General features: G+C 44.1%; 1 protein-coding gene across 2 annotated transcripts in view; it reads right to left on the reverse strand.

Moving 5' to 3' along the window:
* Window positions 1-1073: 1073 nt before the first annotated feature.
* CCL19 (C-C motif chemokine ligand 19) overlaps window positions 1074-18813 on the reverse strand; it is a 78963-nt gene continuing 61223 nt past the window's right edge. Inside the window, exons 1-4 of one of the 2 annotated variants that reach the window (XM_077761922.1) lie at window positions 2623-2834; window positions 1752-1878; window positions 1434-1527; window positions 1074-1345 (exon numbers count right to left, since the gene is read on the reverse strand). In XM_077761922.1, the coding sequence (XP_077618048.1) occupies window positions 1325-1345; window positions 1434-1527; window positions 1752-1878; window positions 2623-2683 (303 nt within the window). In that variant the 5' untranslated portion in view covers window positions 2684-2834 and the 3' untranslated portion in view covers window positions 1074-1324. Of the gene's footprint in view, window positions 1346-1433; window positions 1528-1751; window positions 1879-2622; window positions 2835-18813 lie in introns of those variants that run through there. The other variant, XM_077761923.1, reaches the window with a different exon arrangement.

Here is an 18813-nt window from a genome sequence, read left to right on the forward strand (position 1 = left end):
TATTCCAAAAGTCACAGGGCTTTCATCTCTCAAAGAGGAGACTCCTCTGTAACTCCTTGGTCTTAGTGTTACCTTGGCCCTGGTGCCCACATGGGCTGCAGATTTGGTGGTGGATTCTTCCATGCTGAATCTCCCTAGTTCTCTGGCTGCTCCTTATTCCACCCTCTGGGCTGTTTCCCCTACTGACTTCTGGCTCCCAGGTCTGTCTATCTCATACTACCAGAGAAGTGTGGCCTCAGGATTGCTCAGACAGGGCTGGTCCTAGCCCAGCCTGACCGAGTGAGAGAGGAAGACTGGCCTGAAGGTCAGATTCTGTATGGACAGATAGCCACTCACTACTGGATGTTGAGCCTTTCCTCACATATTCATTCATTTTTTAGACAAATATTTATTGAGTGACTTCCTTGTGCCAGGCAGTGTACTGGACAGCAGGGAGACAGTGGAAACCAAAATAGACCTCCCTACCTAGGAAGGCAAACAAACTATCAGTTATAACTTAGTGTGATGAGTGCTGCAAGGGGAGAGGGGCAGGGCTCCCTGGAGGCTTGGGGGGAAGGGAGGCTATCCAACCCAGCCTGGAGTCAAGGAAGGCTTCCTGGAGAAAGAGTCATCAAGAACCAGATGGGAAGGCAGGTGAGCTGATGAGAGAGAGGAGTGTTCCTGACAGAGGGAATGGCTGATTGGGTACATATCCCAGCCTCCCCCCTACCCCCCCACCAAGATAGTAGAGCTGGGCCTCTTCCTGCCCCTGGCCATGAGAGCCGGTTCTTGATACTTGATAATACCCTTCCCCGCTGGTGAAACCTGATCCCTGAGACACCTGGATACTTTGCCTTGAAGAGCAAAGACTGGGAGGCATGAAACAGTTTGGTTCAGTCAGAGAACAGACATAAGTTCGAGTGTCATAGGGTTGTGAAGAGACATGAGGTGGGCCCTGTTGTGGGAGTTGATCCCAAAAATGCAAGGTATTAAGTAGAAGTCCACAAGAAGGTTGCTCAGGTTGTGGAGCCATTCCATCTCCCCATTTCTTATCCTGGTCCTCTTGGACAGACAACAAACAACACACAGATAGATCCATGGGTACCAGTTGGGCTTTATTAGAAGCACTGCAGTCTGGGTGTGGAGGAGAAGCTGTTCTCCTGCCACACTCTTACTTGCTCACACTCACACTCACATTGACACTGCAGGCCCTGTGCCAGCTGGTTCAGGTCTGGTGCAGAGTTGCTGGAGGTCTGATCCTCCCTTCTGGTACTTGGTTCCCCAGGGCTGCAGTGATTCATCACCCTTCACTCAGACACAGGGCTCCCTCTGGGGCCGTCATGGGTTAACTGCTGCGGCGCTTATTCTAGGGGAGGAAGGAGTCAAGGTCATGGGCTGGGGTCTTGGGCAGGGACTCTGAGGGAGGATGCAGGGCTGGGGAAGGCTGGGCTTGCCTTTGCAGTGTTCCTCTGCAGTCTCCGGATGATGCGGTCCACCCAGGGCTGGTCTGGGGGTGCACATAGCTGGTGACCTCTCAGTGTGGTGAACCTGGAGTCAGAGGTCAGACATCAGAGAGAATGGAGCCCTGGAACCCATCTCCCTGGTAGGCCCTGGTATGAGGGGCAGGAAGAAGTGGGGACCACATCTGGGAACAATTTTCAGGGGCTTAAAGATGTTGGGCTTGTCAAGGAGAAGAGAGATAAGATGGTGGGGGGTATCACCAATGGCTGATGGGGGAGAAGAGGTTAGACAAGCTCCTCCCTACAACTCACACGACAGCAGGCAGTCTACAGCCATCCTTGATGAGGAGGTAGCGAAACGCTCGCACGATATTTCCAGGGATGGGGCGCTGGGTTACAGACAGGCAGCAGTCTTCAGCATCGTTGGCACCACCCAGAGCTGGGGGGGGGGGTTGGGGATAGAGGAAAAAAGGTAGTGTCAGGGCATAAGTACCCTGAGGAGAGGAGGACATAGATAGCTCTAACTGAGATTAATGACACGTGTGTGTGTGTGTGTGTGTGTGTGTGTGTGTGTAGGCAGCTAAATCTGTTATTCAGCTGGTATATACCAATATGGCCCTAGTTGTTGCTAAATGTATTGACGTACTTCTAAGCTGTTTGGTAAACAACCATTGCCCTGAGCCTCACAAATGCATTCCTGCTGCACTGATCATCCCAGCTTCTCTCCCAGGACTCTCAACTGCTGCGTCAATGAAGAGTTGATGCCATTCACAGCATGGGGATGGGGGTTGGGGTTTGGGGAAGGGATGTGGGGAGTGGGGGTGGGTAGCAGGAGGCTGGAGTTAGAGGACTTACGAATTGTTAAATATTTTAAGTACCACTAACCCTGTCTCCCATTCTTCTGTAAGCAGATATATACTGTTTTCTCCTGTCTGGGAAACTGAGGCAACAGGAAATAGAGGCTGCAGAGGAAAGGGTAGCCATAGGCCCTGGGATACACCAAGAGACAGACAAACATTGGAATTCAGGGGCCCAGTTATACCCACACTCACAGGCACACACAGTGTTCAGGGAACCCCTGGGTTCACCCAAATATGCAGACCTAACTCAATGTCCTTCACGTCCAGGGTCAAGTAGTCTGCCATTTACACACCCCCTCCCCCATCTCTAGCATAAACCTTACCAGGAGAGGTCCAGAGAATCAGCAGACTGAGGGCCAGTAGTACAGCTGCAGGGGATGCCATGGAGGGTGAACAGAGGCAGACCGGCAGAGAGCGGGAGCGCGGGTGAATCTCTGGGTGTGGGTGAGTCTGTGTGACGCTGAAAGTTGGCTGGGAGTGGGAGGGAGCAAAAGGAAGCTCACAGGAGTCCTTGTGGGGTGTGAGAGGGTCTGGGAATGTGAGTGTGAAAGTCTGTGTGAGGCTGCGACTGTCTCCTATTTATGGCTTGGAACTTTGACTTTCCCTGCTCAGAAATTCCCCTCCACATCCATTCCGTGGATTCCCCTTTGCCCCCCTTTTTCTGACGGAACCTGACCCTGCCCTCCCTCTTCCCGCCTCTGTAACTTCCCCGCTCTTCTGCTTTCTTTGGCTTCATCTCCGAGAACCTAAGCAATCTTCAGTCTGGCCAAGAGAAGGGACCATGAAATGTCAGCTTCAGATAGAGGTTCTCCATTATTGCCTTATTGGTGGCATTTGCATCATTAACCATTGCACTAGCTTTCAGTGGTGATAGTCAGGATTGGGGGTGGGGTGCAGAGCAAGGAGTTGCATCTCCTTCCCCAGGTTTATCCCTCTCACTCTTGTCTCTGTGGTTATTCTCTCTGGTGCTGGTGGTGGTGAGGAAGGCTCTCTGGGGCTCTCAGAATAACTGTGGAGCCTGGGGTAGCCTCCCAGTGCCTGCCCATCCATTATCTGGGAACCAGTCCCTTCCTTGGGACAAGTAGCATTGAAAGAGAATGTTCCTTGGGAGGATGGCCAGCACCCATCCCACATCTCAGGCCTTTGGGAATCAACTTCCTGGCTCAGCCAGCACTACCCTTTCTCTTTTACCATGCTCATATGTTTAACACTTGGGTCAACAGAACAGCTGGAGGGAGTCTGGCCTGGCATAGCCCCCTTCATCTTTCCCCTCCTCTCAATCCTGGGAACCAAGAGGGAATTTTTAATGAGAGGGGCTGGTCAGCTCATACTCAGACAATCCCCGAATTTCAAGGAATCAACAGATGGAGCAGGGAACAAATGGTTTCCCCTCTTTATGAGAAAGGCCAGAGACAGACGAGAAGAGAGGACTCAAAAGGGAAATTAATATGGTAATACCCATTCAACGATCCCACCCAAGCTTTAGACCCTCTTTTGGATGGGGAGGTGTTTCCCTCATAACTTTCTGACCTATCTTTCTTTCCATCCATTAGTAATAATAATAATAATAATAGTAATAATAATAGTAACAGTATTTCTGATTGTTTACTCTGTGCTAGGCTCTGAATCAAGGACTTGACTTTCCTAGCTTCCCCAACAAAACTGTGAAGTATTTTTTATTATTATCGTATTATTATTGTTTTACATGTAAAGAAAATGAGGCTCAGAGCACAAGGTCACATGGCAAGTAAGTGTCTTGTACTTATGTGTCTTTTGCTCTAAGGTTTACAGTCTTTACCACTATCCCACACTGCCTGTCTGCCTATTGTTCATTGATCATAGAATAGTACAGAAGGGTAAGACTCTACAGATAGAATGCTTTGGTTGGGACTCAAATTCTGTCACTTATTAGCTGTGTCACCAAGTGCAAGTTATCCTGTTCTTGTGTCTTTTATTTTTTTTTGAAGTCAGTATTTTCATTTTTTATTCTCAAAATTTTATTTAAATTCTAGTTAGTTCACATATAGTGTAATGTTGGTTTCAGGAGTAGAATTCAGTGATTCATCACTTACATATAACACCCAGTGCTCATCGTAACAAGTGCCTCCTTAATAGCCATCACCCATTTAGCACATCCCCCTACCCACCTCTTTTCATTAACTCTCAGTTTGTTCTCTATTGTTAAAGAGTCTCTTGTGGTTTGTTTCCCTCTCTCCCCCTACCCATATGTTCATCTGTTTTGTTTTTTAAATTCCACATTTAAGTGAAATCATATAGTATTTGTCTTTCTCTGATTGACTTACTTTGCTTAGCATAATACAATAGTTCCAGCCACATCATTGCAAATGGCAAGATTTCATTCTTTTTGATGGCTGAGTAATATTCTATTGTATATATATTTCACATCTTCTTTTTTTTTTAATATTTTTTTTTAAATTTATTTCTAGGAGAGAGAGAGACAGCGTGAGCAGGGGAGGGTCAGAGAGAGAGGGAGATGCAGACTCTGAAACAGGCTCCAGGCTCTGAGCTGGCAGTCAGCACAGAGCCCGATGTGGGGCTCGAACCCACGAACCGCGAGATCATGACCTAAGCGAAAGTCGGACGCTTAACCGACTAAGCCACCCAGGTGCCCCGATATATTTCACATCTTCTTTATCCATTCATCAGTCAATGGACATTTGAGCTCTTACCATAGTTTGGCTATTGTTGACAATGCTGCTATAAACATTAGGGTGCACGTACCCCTTCAAATCTGTATTTTTGTATCCTTTGGGTAAATATCTAGTAGTGCAATCGCTGGATCATAGAGTAGTTCTATTTTTAGTTTTTTAAGGAATCTTCATACGGTTTTCCAGAGTGGCTGAACCAGTTTGCATTCCTACCAGCAGTGTAAGATGGTTCCCCTTTCTCTACATCCTGGCCAACATCTGTTGTTTCTTGAGTTGCTAATTTTAGCCATTCTGTCAGGTGTGAGGTGGTATCTCATCATGGTTTTGATTTATATTTCCCTGATGATGAATGATGCTGAGCATCTTTTAATGTTTCTGGTAGCCATCTGGATGTCTTCCTTGGAAAAATGTCTATTCATGTCTTCTCATTTCTAAACTGGATTATTTGTTTTTGGGTGTTGAGTTTGATAAGTTCTTTACAGATTTAGATACTAACCCTTTAACAGATATGTCATTTGCAAATATCTTTTCCATTCTGTAGGCTGCCTTTTAGTTCTGTTGACTGTTTTCTTTGCTGTGCAGAAGCTTTTTATCTTGATGAAGTCCCAATAGTTTTTGCTTTTGTTTCTTTTGCCTCCAGCAATGTGTCTAGTAAGAAGCTGCAATGGCTGAAGTCAATGAAGTTGCTGCCTGTGTTCCTCTATAGGATTTTGATGGTTTACTGTCTTACATTTAGGTCTTTCATCCATTTTGAATTTATTTTTGTGTATGGTGTAAGAAAGTGGTCCAGTTTCATTCCTCTGCATGTTGCTGTCCAATTTTCCAAACACCGTTTGTTGAAGAGACTGTCTTTTTTTCCATTGGATATCTTTCCTGCTTTGTGAAATCTTAATTGACCATATATTTGTTCCTCTATAGGTGGTCCTCTGTCTTAATATCCTTATCTGTAAAATAGGAATGGTGCTAGATCTACTTCTTAGGACTAAGTGAGGTAATCCAAATAAAATCCTTAGTTTAGAGGCTGGTTCATAATAAACACTCATCAAATATTAACTATTGTTATTATTCTATCCTTTCATTTAGATATATGTCAGTTCATCTGTCTATCCATTTTCCACTGATCTATGCATTCTTCTGCTTATGGTGGTTTGGATTATGTTCTGTTGTTCCACCCTCATCCATTCTCCACTCTTCTCTACCCTGCTCTGTTCTCTGGAAGGCTGATCTGTGTAGACTGAATTGCCCTCCAGCTTCTGTTCGAGTTTGGCCCACAGGAGGCAGGAGCAGGAGATCAGGGGTTGTAGGAGAGAGAGGTTAATTCCCCAGATCCTTCATTTTGCTGCAGTCCTGGCAGTCAATAATTTTCTTTCTGGTAGTTGTTCTCAAAGAGTGGTCTTCAGACAGCAGCAATAGCATCACCTGGGGGCTTGTTATAAATGCAAATTCTCAAGTTCTATTCCAGACCTACTGGAAAAAATCTGTATTTTAACACACCCTGTAGGTGACTGATACATGCTGAAGTCTGAGAACCATTAATCTATAGTTATAGATCCTTTGGGGCTGCCTCCTCTCTATGGGTCTCTCTGTAAGGCTCCCAAAACATTCTTTCCTCTTCTTGCCCCTTGAGGCTTTGGTATAGTAATGGTTTCCCACTGTTGCTAAACCCTGGGTGCCTCACTGTCCCATGTTGTTTTCTTAATCTGACCTCACCACTTAAATAGCTCCTTTATTAAAATTTTTCTTGTTAAATTTTTTTGAGTGTGCCACCTGCCAGGATCCTGACTGATACAGCAAATGGTACCAGAAGAGATTCAAGGAAATAGATTCCCACAATGGGATTCTAGGATTGGGCTAATCATATATTTGATGAGTGCATAGATAATCTCTTTACATGGGTAAAGAAGACACTAAGTAATCTGGAACATGAAGAAGCATCACAGTCACTTGGATTACCACCAGTGAAACATAGGGTTGTAATGTTGGTGGAGGGGAAGGCATTAGGAGATAAAAATGACTGAGGTACCTAATTACTATGGCCATGAATGGGACTTCAAATAGTGATTACATATATTGTTGAATGGGCTGCCTGTTTTTGATAATGCTAGCAAAATAACATTTGAAAAAAAAGGTGGCTTGAGCATCCAATTCTTCATTTGGGCTCAGGTCATGATATCACAGTTTGTGAGATTTAGCCCTGAGTTAGGGATTCTCTCTCTCCCTCTTTCTCTGCCCCTCCTCTACTCTTGTACCCCACTGCCACCAAATAAATAAATAAACATTTTAAAAAATGGATGAAAAGTGGGGCGCCTGGGTGGCTTAGTCGGTTAAGCGTCCGACTTTCGCTTAGGTCATGGTCTAGTGGTTCGTGGGTTCGGGCCCCGCGTCCGGCTCTGTGCTGACTGCCAGCTCAGAGCCTGAAGTCTGTTTCAGTCTGTGACTCCCTCTCTCTCTGACCCTCCCCTGCTCATGCTGTCTCTCTCTCTCTCTCCTAGAAATAAATAAAACATTAAAAAAAATGGATGAAAAGATAACATGAACTTCTAACTCAAAAGATGGGTGGAGATCCAGATAAACTCTATGGAATTCTTAAGAAAACTTTATTTTATGTGATCACATGGCAGATGTGGCTGAGGATCAAGTCCAAGACCTGACTGTATGGGTTGTAAAGTTGTAACACACCAGGTAAATGCACAACCCCACCATACCCCTTGATGCTAGAATAAGGGTGCTGTTGGAAAGGAGTAGGATTCTGAGACTTGTGATGAGGATGTTTGACAGAGATGAACAGAGCTGACAATGTTTTTTTTTTTTTTAAATATTTTTATATTTCTTTAAGTAAGCTTCATGCTCAGCACAGAGCCTAATGCAGAGCTTGAATTCATGATGCTGAGATCAAGAGTCAGACACTTAAAAAAAAAAAAAGAGTCAGACACTTAATTGACTGAGCCACCCAGGTGCCCCTAATTTAAAAAACATTTTTTTAACGTAATCTCTATGCCCAACACGGGGCTCGAAATTACAACCTTGAGATCAAGAGTTGTGTGCTCTACCAACTGAGCCAGCCAAGTGCTCCTAAAACTGATAATTTTGTATCTTCAAATTCCCTGAAACTTTCTTGCTGGTAGAACACTCTTCCTCCTGCAAACCTTGAGTGACCTGGCCTTTCCTTCCATTAAAGATTTTTTTAAAAATTTGTTTTGTTTTATTTATTTTTCAGACAGAGACAGAGCACGAGTGGGGGAGGGGCAGAGAGAGGGAAACAGAGAATCTGAAAGCAGCTCCAGGCTCTGAGCTGTCAACACAGAACCCGATGCGGGGCTCGAACCCACGAACTGTGAGATCATGACCTGAGCTAAAGTGGGACACTTAACCGACTGAGCCACCCAGGCGCCCCCCATTAAAGAGGTTTTTAATAACTCCTACGGCATGCATTTTCTCTTCAAGACTTAGCCTGACAACTCCCCATAGTCTCCAGGCCTACGGGAGACTATGTATAGGATGTGCTTTAAGGAGCGCCTGGGTGGCTTAGTCGGTTAAGCGTCCGACTTTCGCTTAGGTCATGATCTCACGGTTCGTGGGTTTGAGCCCCGCGTCGGGCTCTGTGCTGTCAGCTCGGAGCCTGGAGCCTATTTCAGAGTCTGTATCTCCCTTTCTCTCTGACCCTCCCCTGCTCACGCTGTCTCTCTCTCTCTCTTTCCTAGAAATAAAAAAAATTTTTTTTTTAAAAAAAAAGAAGAAAAAAGGATGTGCTTTAAGAACAACAGTATGTATGCTGATGGGGTTGCAGGAACTTGTAACTGTATTGGGAGAATCTTGGGGACCAGTGAGGACAAATTTGTTGATAAGGGTGCCCTCACCCAAGAATTGTATTAGCTTAGCACCTGGAAGTGATATTAATAGTTTGCTGGGTTGGTTACTGGAAGTGTGGACTCAACACTGGCCTTAGATCAATGAAGTTGAGATGTGCCCGTGATTCACATGGGAGTCTTATTAAACAGATTCTGATTAAGTGGGTCTGGGGTGAAACTCAAGATGCTGCATTTTTTTTTTTAATTTTATTTTTATTTTTGAGAGAGGGAGAAAGAGAGTGCACACACAAGCAGGGGAGGGGTGGAAAGAGGGTGACTGAGGATCCGAAGTGGGTTCTGAGCTGATAGCAGTGAGCCCAATGCAGGACTCGAACTCATAGACCACGAGGTCATGACTTAACCCGAAGTTGGATGCTTAACTGACTGAGCCACCCAGGCACCCCCAAGATGTTGCATTTCTATGTTTCTAACAAACTTCTAAGTGATGCTGATGCTACTGGTCCATAGATTATACTTTGAGGAGCAAAGTAGAGGAAGGAGTGCAAAATTAGAGAGATGGGAATGTTGGAGTGCACTTGTTATGTACAACCACTAACTGTACACCTCTGAAGGGCTCCAAAAGATACTTCCTTCTCCAAGGAACAAGGAAAGCATTAATGAGGGGAACAGTAACTTCTTTGAAAAGCACTGTAGTGGCTTCCTTAGTAGGCAAGAGATGAGGATAGAAGATCCCTTTTTGGGACTGGACAATCTTATTTCAAGGGGAATAATGGAATCCTTGAGTGGTAGAGGCCAGATGTTGACACCTAATCATGAACAGTAAGGTAAATGAAATTACATATAAACTGTAGGAACAAGTTGGTAATTTGTGTGCTTTGCCCACAGGGATCTGTGGTGCTAGCTAATTGATCATAGCATTCCTAGGAATGAAACAGATGGACAGCTTACAGATGTGCTACTTGACCAGTGTCAGTGAAAACATCTAGACCTGGTGGGCAAAAATTTGATACGAATTGTACTGGGGATTTACAATCTTTTGCCTAGTTCCTCTACTTAAGTCAGTTTCCTTAACCCAAAGCCCTTTGATCAAGTTGCAGGTGGGAGGTCTTGAGTCTTTTTCACAGGTGGATTCTATAAATATTTCTCGTAGTTAGTACTCAAAGTGTGGTCCCTGGACCAAGAGCATCTGCATCACCTAAGAACTTGCCAGAAATGCAAATTATTGGGCTCAGCCCCAACTTCATTGGATCAAAAACTCTGCAAATTGTTCATCAATCTGTACTTTAACAAGCCTTTCTTGTGATTCTGATATATGCTAAAATTTGAGAATCACTGCTCTAAGCCTTCTCTATAGAGAGATCTGTAGTCATTTGCTAGGGTGAGTCTGAATGTGGAATAGGACATACTCAGACCTTTGGGATATTATTAGATACTGTCTCATTTTTTAAAAATGTTTTATTTATTTCTGAGAGAGAGAGAGAGAGAGACAGTGTGAGCAGGGGAGGGTCAGAGAGAGAGGGAGACACAGAATCTGAAATAGGCTCCAGGCTCTGAGCTAGCTGTCAGCACAGAGCCCAATGCAGGGCTCGAACCCACGAACCATGAGATCATGCCCTTAGCTGAAGTTGGATGCTTAACCGAGTAAGCCACCCAGGCACGCCTACTGTCTCATGTTAATGCTAGTCTTGGAGATCCAAAATCCCACTGTGGTCTGCCAATTGGAGTGAGAATTTATAGAGGCCAAGTTACAGAAGGATCTTAATCCAGGTCTGTCTCACAGAGGGTCTCTAACCCTCTGTCCACGTTATTTCCCTAGGTTCAGAGTGTATAGTGGGAATAGGTATACTTAGTAATTATCCAAACCTACACACTGCTTCTTTGACCATGGAGTAAGGAAAATTGTAGTAGGAAAGACCAAGTAGAAGTCCTTTGAACTATACCTGCCCTACCACATTTCCTGCTACAATAGTAAACTTAAAGTAATGCTACATTCCTAGAGAAATTGCGTATATTAGAGCACTTCAAAGACCTAAGAGATGTCATAGCCCTTGGCACAGCATATTATAGCTAATAATCTAGCGCATGCCTTTTTTCCTATACCACTCAATTAAAGACCATTGAAATCAGTTTCTTAAGAAATTTTTTTACTATTTATTTATTTTTGAGAGACAGAAAGAGAGAGAGAGAGAGTGAGCAGGGGCAGAGAGAGGGAGACAGAGAATCCAAAGCAGGCTTCAAGCTCTGAGCTGTCAGCACAGTGCCCAACATGGGGCTTAAGCCCACAAACTGTGAGATCATGACCTGAGCCAAAGTCAGACGCTTAACCAACTTAACCACCCAGGCGCCCTGAAATCAGTTTCTTTTCCATTGGAATGACAGGACTACACCATCACTGTCTTACCGCAGGGATGTATCAGCATTCCTGCTTTTTGTCATAAGATACTCTTGACATCCCATAGAGTATCAACTGATGACATTATGCTTATTGCCTCTGGTGCACAAGAAATAGAAATCCCCCAAAATGCAGTAGTTAAGACCCATATAGGCCAGAGAGAGAGAAAGAAATCTTACAAAAATTCAGGATCCTACCACATAGGTGAAGTTTCTAGGCTATTGTGGGTGGAGAGAAGCTGAAAAAGGGTGGTCTGTGGTGTGTTGCACCTTCGCCATAAAGAAAGAGACACAATACTTAAAGGGAAGTTTAGATTTTGGGGGCAACATATGCCCTATTTAGGTGTACTGCTGCAAAAATATTTACTAGATATGGTGTAAAGCTGATGGTTTTGAATGAGGCCCAGAGCAAGGAAGGGCTCAGCAGCAGGTCCAGGTTCAGGAAACTTGCACTGCTATCTGGGCCTTATGACTCACAAATCCATGAACTTCAGATTTTTTTTGTGGCAGAAAAGGGTGCTTTAAGAGCCTCAGTAGGAGAATTACAGCAAAGACCCTTAGGATGCTGAAGTAAGGCCACACCTCTTCTGCTAACGATAATTTTCTATTTGAAAAGCAGTTCCTGAATTGCCACTGGGCCTGAGTGAACACTCAGACTCCAGTTCACCCAGTGACAATGTGGTCTAAGGGTGTTATCTATAGAAAATTATATAGTTGGAAGTGCACAGCAGCATTCCATTGTTAAATGGCCATTGTACATACGAGATCAGGCCTTAGAAATTTCAGAAGGCAAGAGTAAAAGCATGGGTAAGTGGCTCAGATTTCTACTTGTATTGTTTCTTCTTCCGATCACACTTATGCCTTCATGGAGAAGTTTTCTACAGTTAGCAGAGGGAGAAAATGCATGGTCTTGATGTTTAGATGGGTCTCTAAGGTATGCTGGCATCAGTCAGAAGTAGACAGCTGCTTACATTCAAAGGTGGCCCTGAAAGACAGTGGTGAAGGGAAGTCCTCTCAGCGGGCAGAATTTCAGGCAGTACATTAAATGTCAACATTGTCGGGAAGCAGAGACAGCCTGAGGTTTGAAGGTATACCAATTCACATACAGTGGCTGCCTACAACAACCCTGCCCTCACCTTCGTGAACGGTTCCTTCACTAAATTTTTTTTCCATTAAACCTTTTTGGGCATGCCATTTGTTTCCCGCCAAGATCCTGAATGATATAAGAGTATAGTGCAGAGGGGGCATAATAGGGTTCAATTAAATTTCATTACTGTCTGCCTAGAATGCCTGTTGGGAAAGATCCTGAGAATCAGCAGGAAAGAGTGAAATAACAAAATAATAATAAACAAGGGATTTGTAACACATTCATTCAATAAATATTTATTGAGAGACCTCTATGTTCCAGACACTGTTCTTGGCACTGGGATACGGCAGTAAACAAAACAGATGGACGTTTCTGCTCTTGCAGAGTTTGTATTCTAATGAAGGAGACAGGCTATAAGCAAACAAGAAAAATATATAGTACTAGAGGACAGTAAATGCTATGAAGAAAAATAAACAAGGCCAGAGGGATAGGGAGTATTAGGGAGGGTAGTTGGGGAAAACTTTGGTGACAACATTGGAACAGAAAGCTGATGTGAAGAAAGTGAGGGAGAGAATCATGCAGAGATCTGGGGAAGATGTTCCAGGTAAAGAAAGTAGCAAGTGTGAAGATTTTGAGGTGAGAGTGTGTTTGAGGAATAGAAAGGAGGCCAATGTTATGGGAGGGAAGTGAGCAAAGAGTAGTAGTAGGTGATACAGTCATATATTAATAGGGCCAAATAATGTAAGGCTTTGTAGGCCACTGCAGGGTTTATGTTTTATTCTGAGTAAGATGGGGAACAATTGGAGGGTTTTATTTTATTTTTTTTTTTTAAACTTTTTTTTTTTTAACAAATAGTTTATTGTCAAGTTGGTTTCCATATAACACCCAGTGCTCTCCACAAGTGCCCTCCTCCACGCCCATCTCCCCCCTCCCCCCCACACCCATCAGTCCTCAGTTTGTTCTCAGCATTCAAGAGTCTGTCATGGTTTGTCTCTCTCCCTCTCCCCCACTATTTCTCCCCTTCTTCTCCCCCATGGTCCCCCATTAAGGGAACGATTGGAGGGTTTTAAATGGAGGTTTGACATGATCTGATATGTTTTAAAGTCTCCTGGCTGATGGATGGAGAATAGACCAAAATAGTGCAAGAATGGAAGCAGAGAGACTGGGTCAGAGGCTCTTGCAATAATTAAGGAGGACATGATGTTACTGGGAGTTAGTGAGAAGTAGTTAGATTCTGGAAATATTTTAAAGGTAAAGTCATGGGCTTTGCTGAGGGATTCAGCATAGTATGTGAGAGAAAGAAGAGGCAAGAATACTGCAATATTTTTGGCTTGAACAATGTGATGGATGGAGTTGCATTTACCAAGATGTGGATGACTTCAGAGGAGTGAGTGTGTGGGAAGATGAGGGGCCTGGTTTGACTTGTTAGGATGAAGCAGCATTTTGGATATAAAAGTGGAGATGTTAAGTAGGCAGCTGGTAATGTGAGTCTGAAGTTCAGGGGAGAGATTTTAGCTGAAGATTTGGGAGCATACGGATGGTATGTAAGGCCATAAGACATTGAGATCTCCAAGGGAGTGAGTGTAGGTAGAAGATGTTCATGTTCCAAGTCCTGAAGCTCCCCAGCATTGATAGATCAGGGATATGAAGAGGAATCAGGGAAGGAGAGGTCTGTGAGGGCATTATGATGGTAACCAATATCATGGCCAAAAGGGAAAGGACACAGAGTCCATGGGTGGAAGGCTTAAGCACCCACTCCCTCGCCTTTGGTTTAGACGATCCATTGAAGGTGGAAGTGGGGGATTGGATGCCAAGGAGGTGGATATGAAACAGTTTCTGACCACATACACAGAATCCTAAGTGGGCCACGTGCTTCACCTAGTTTACCCACTTCCCAGCCAAGTTTGAGCCCTGAATAAATCTCCTTACAGCTCAGGGCAGCTTGTTCCAGCCTATACCCACACTCCTCCAAGGAGCCCACAGTCTTCATGCTTCCTGGTCTGACCATATCCATGCCTCAGGAATCACAGATCTTGGATAGTGAGCCTTAGCTATTGGGGCAGGGAAGGGAGCAGCTGGTCCTGGGAAATCAACCAAGTCCATGGTAGGGGAGTTAATGATTGTGGGGAGAGGACCTCAACTAGATGCTTATTGTTGTTGAATGAATGGATGTGTGTATCCTAAGCTGTGTCCTTGGACCTGTGGTTGACTGATGTGCCGTTGTGTGTGTGTGTGTGTGTGTGTGTGTATGTGTGTGTGTGTAACTGAGGTGCCCATCCCACACCGACCCCGCATAGTTAGTGGTGTATGTGGCTGTGTGTCTCCTCTGCCAGGCTTGCAGAGGGCACTCCAGCCTGGGAAGGGAGGCTCTCGAGGAGGGCGTGGCTCTGGCCGAGGAGTGTAGGGACACTGTGGCTGGCTGGGGGTGCTCTAGCAGGTGCGGGTAAGGCCCTGACCAAGCGGGCTCCTCATAGAAACCCGGAAGGGCATTGGGCCCAAAGTCCCTGGGCCAAGTTCGGCTTCTCGAAATGCTTTCCTCCCTCCAGGCACCAGTGGGCCTCCAGGCCCGGGGTCCCAGAGAGCGGGCCAGATGCACGGAGGGGAGACTTGGGTTGTAAGTGGGACCACACCCGCAGGGGCCTGATACCACAGTGGGTCTCAGAAGCCCCCTGGGGGGCCATTACCTCAGATTTAGAACAACGGCCCTTCCCCCAAATTCCTGCCACTCAGACTCCTGAACTCGCCAGTACTCAGCTCGTAGGCAGCCTGTGCGTGTTTGTCTACAAATATTTATATCCCTCACTCCCACTCCAACATAGTGAGTCCAAGGCACCTAACAGAGAAGACGAAATGTTTGCCTTAAAGGCTAAAGGAAGTTAACATCACCTTCGGCACTCCCTTCACAGAATAACCTGCACCCGATTGATTCCTTACACCACATAATTACAGTGCCAACCCTAAAAAAAGAGTTTCTCTATTCAATGAAAGTTTATTGAGAGCCTAACTGTGCGCGTGAGGCTCAGTGCCAGAGGATGAAGGTCTTTAACATGGACATGAGCGGAAGAGGAATTTGTCCTATTCGTCATTGGACACAGGAAAACGCCAGACCTCTGACCTATCATGAGACACATTTGAGGACAAGCAATAAAAAAAATAATTTTCTGGTCCCAGAAAGATAAAGGAAATGAAAACAGAAAATTCAGCCCACAAATCTGCTGTTTGCCTGTAGCCGACCAAGGACCGCGGCGACGATGCTGCCTCCTGGTGGTGGAATGAGGCAATGACGCTATCACAGCCACGTGGAGTTTCACAGGGTGGTGGTGCTGGTGGCGGCACCTGAACCTAAATTGGCTCTGGCTGCGCAGGTGATCAATAGTGGAATTTGGTTCTCTTAATATTAGATTGAAATTTATTACGACCACAATCCATAGCGCTAAAGCAAAAGTCTTCAAGAACATGGTATCAGAGTTTCCCTGGGGTGTTTTGGTTTGCCACCACAGAGAAAGAGATGTCCTGAAGAAAACAGTCTTCAGTTTCTTGGCATAGCTAACACATTGTAGGGGAAACTGTAGACACCAATAGAAGAATTACAAATATAAGTATTAGAAAAATAGGCATGGCAACTTTGGCATTTGTGAAAATGGTAACTCATTGGTCAAGACTGATGCCAAAGGATAGAAGCATTGATGAATTTAACAAAACAACACAGCATCATTTTGACCCAAAATACAAGGAAAAATAGCACCTGGGTGTGGGAAAGAAAAAGAACTTCACAAAAGAGGCCAATGAAGCTGAAGGAATTTTCACAGGTAAATGATTAAAGCTAGGAAACAAATTAATTTTGAGCTTCATAAATAGCAAGTATGGACCCAGTTCCTCTGACCTTCCTGTGCCCTAATGCAAGGCACAGATGCCAAGTGTGTTAGTGGTGCTGTGCTGGTAGCCCTATATTGTTCCGTTTTTAATTTTTAAAAGGAATGCATCAAGGGGCGCCTGGGTGGCTTAGTTGGTTAAGCATCCGACTTTTGCTTAGGTAATGATCTCGCGCTTCGTGGGTTCGAGCCCCGCGTCAGGCTCTGTGCTGACTGCCAGCTCAGAGCCTGGAGCCTGTTTCAGAGTCTGCATCTCCCTCTCTCTCTGACCCTCCCCTGCTCACGCTGTCTCTCTCTCTCTCTCTCCTAGAAATAAATAAAACATTAAAAAAAAAAAAGGAATGCATCAAAAGAAAGAATCTGTCATTGGTGATCATGTTCCTCTAAAGGCTGGATTGATGAGGAAAGAAAGAAATAGTGGCCAGCCAGAGTGTGGCCCAAGTATTGTGAGAGACGTGGTTAAGAAATCTGGTTGCTTAGCTAGCAGTTAGTTTCAGAATCATATGACTGAGGTTAAGATGTTTTTAGTAGCTGTAATTCTGGGAGGTCTTGCTAGCCCTGACCATCCCTTACATTTGTATCAAAGTGGCCCTTAAAGGATTCACAGAGAAGGATCAGGGGAAGTGGGAGGCTTTGGATTCCGAGGCAACACTGAGAAGAAGGAGCTGGCCCACCATTTCATAAGTGTGTATGTGTTACTTCATGGGAGAGATAGTGACAAAATCATTTAAAAATATGGTATTAGTAATTTTCTGGATGGCCCTGAGGATAATTTATTGTTAGCAGATAGTTTTAAAGCAATAGATCTAGTTTTAAAACAATGAAATGTTTTAGTGCTTTAGTGTTAAAGGAAATATCTGGATTCCAGGGATTACAGTGAGTTTTCATGATTGGGGGAATGATGATTTTGTAAATTTGGGGGATGATCGGTCTTTAGAATTTTTTACTTCTTTTCTTTTACTTCTTTTTCTCTTCTTCTCTTTCTAGTAGAAGCCATTGTCTCCCTGTTGAAGACGGGTATACTACTATTCAGTAAAATATTTATTTTTATATATGCATGAGCGAGGCATTGGAAGTCCTTCAAATTTATAATTTTATTGTATGCTTTGTATTTGTTTTTATGGAAATATTTCCTTGTCTAAGCAACAATCTTTTGGAAAGTTAACTTTATCTCCTCTCCCATTTTGGTCCTTTACACACATACACACAACAAAAACATTAACTGTAGTTTTAGTTGAGGCTCAGGAAGAAGTACAAATAAATGCATGTGTTTAATTTGCCATCTTTACCCTGAACTCCTACTAGTCTTTGAATTTAATGGTGCTGATCTTTTCCTTCATGGTTTGTGTTTTAAGATTTTACATCTTTTTATCTTGGTTTTACATCTTAAGAAGCTCTTTCTATCTCAAGGTTATAAACACACACCTATAGTTTCTTCTATTACATATATTTTAAACATTGGGTCTTTCATCTATCTCATATGATGAAACACTGACAAATATGGAGTTTATGATAATGACAAGACAGAGGTGTTTTAAAAATGGAAGAGAAATTAGAACTTACGGAAAAAAAACCCAAAAGGCTGAGTGGCAAAGGAAAAGTAAGCCAAGTACACTACTTTGCTATGCAGTGAACAATTACATGGTGTTAATAATGTAAACTCTGATCATGATCTAAGTATAGTAGTATGACTGTATTTAGAGGACAGGGTGATAGAAGAGGAGGGTTGGTAAGAGTTAATTCCCCATTTTTTATAATAGGAAGCCAATCGACAATGTTTAAATAGATAAACCAAAAACAGAATTATGAACAAAGTATTTAGACGTATGGCACTAACCCCTAGAAGAAGTAGGGTTAAAATTTGCAGGAGGTGGGGCACCTGGGTGGCTCAGTTGTTGAGCATCTGACTTCAGCTCAAGTCATGATCTTGTCGTTCATGAGTTTGAGCCTCGGATTGGGCTGTCTTCTGTGCTGTCAGCACAAAGCCTGCTTTGGAACCTCTGTCCCTCCCCCCCCCCCCCCCCCCGCCACTCTCTGCCCCTCCTCTTGCTCATTCTTTGTCTGTCTGTCTCTCTCAAAAATGAATAAAAACATTTTAAAAAATTGTAGGAAATGGTTTTCAGAAGAAGCTTTTTGATATTTTAAAAGACCATGAGTATTATTTGATTTTTAAAAAAATTATGCATCTTAAAAAAAAAGAAAGAACAAGATAACACTGTCAAAGATGAAGGTAGACAAGGAGAGTGGCCACTCATTTTCCGAAGGGGTAAGGAATATGTTGCACACCTGCTCAGGGCAGGGTTTGAGGCACAGATGAGGCATGCAATGCGGCAGGATAATTTAGTGAAATATGAAGTTTTGCTTATGTGTTTCCTTTCACTCCAGGCCAAGCACAAGCTTTGGCAGGCCTGAGAATAGAGGCATCCTGATGTCAAACGCCCTTCTGCTTTTCTAACAGTATAAACACACCTGGAAAGAGGTTATGCCCTGGAGGGACTGGGGAGAGGAAGGATTTTGAAGAAAGGTCTTTCTGATTGGGAGGGGATTGGTGTGTAGGTCCAGCAATGGGCTATAATCCCTGGCTGTGATGAAGCAAGTGGCAGCACCTGAGTGGATGGCTCTGTAGGGATGTCTGGAGAAGCCAGGTTCAAGCCCAGAGGCTTTTATAGCTGAATTCCCATGTCTC

This window comes from Crocuta crocuta, unplaced genomic scaffold (genome assembly GCF_008692635.1).
Source record: "Crocuta crocuta isolate KB4526 unplaced genomic scaffold, BGI_CrCroc_1.0 scaffold204, whole genome shotgun sequence".
NCBI lineage: Eukaryota > Metazoa > Chordata > Mammalia > Carnivora > Hyaenidae > Crocuta > Crocuta crocuta.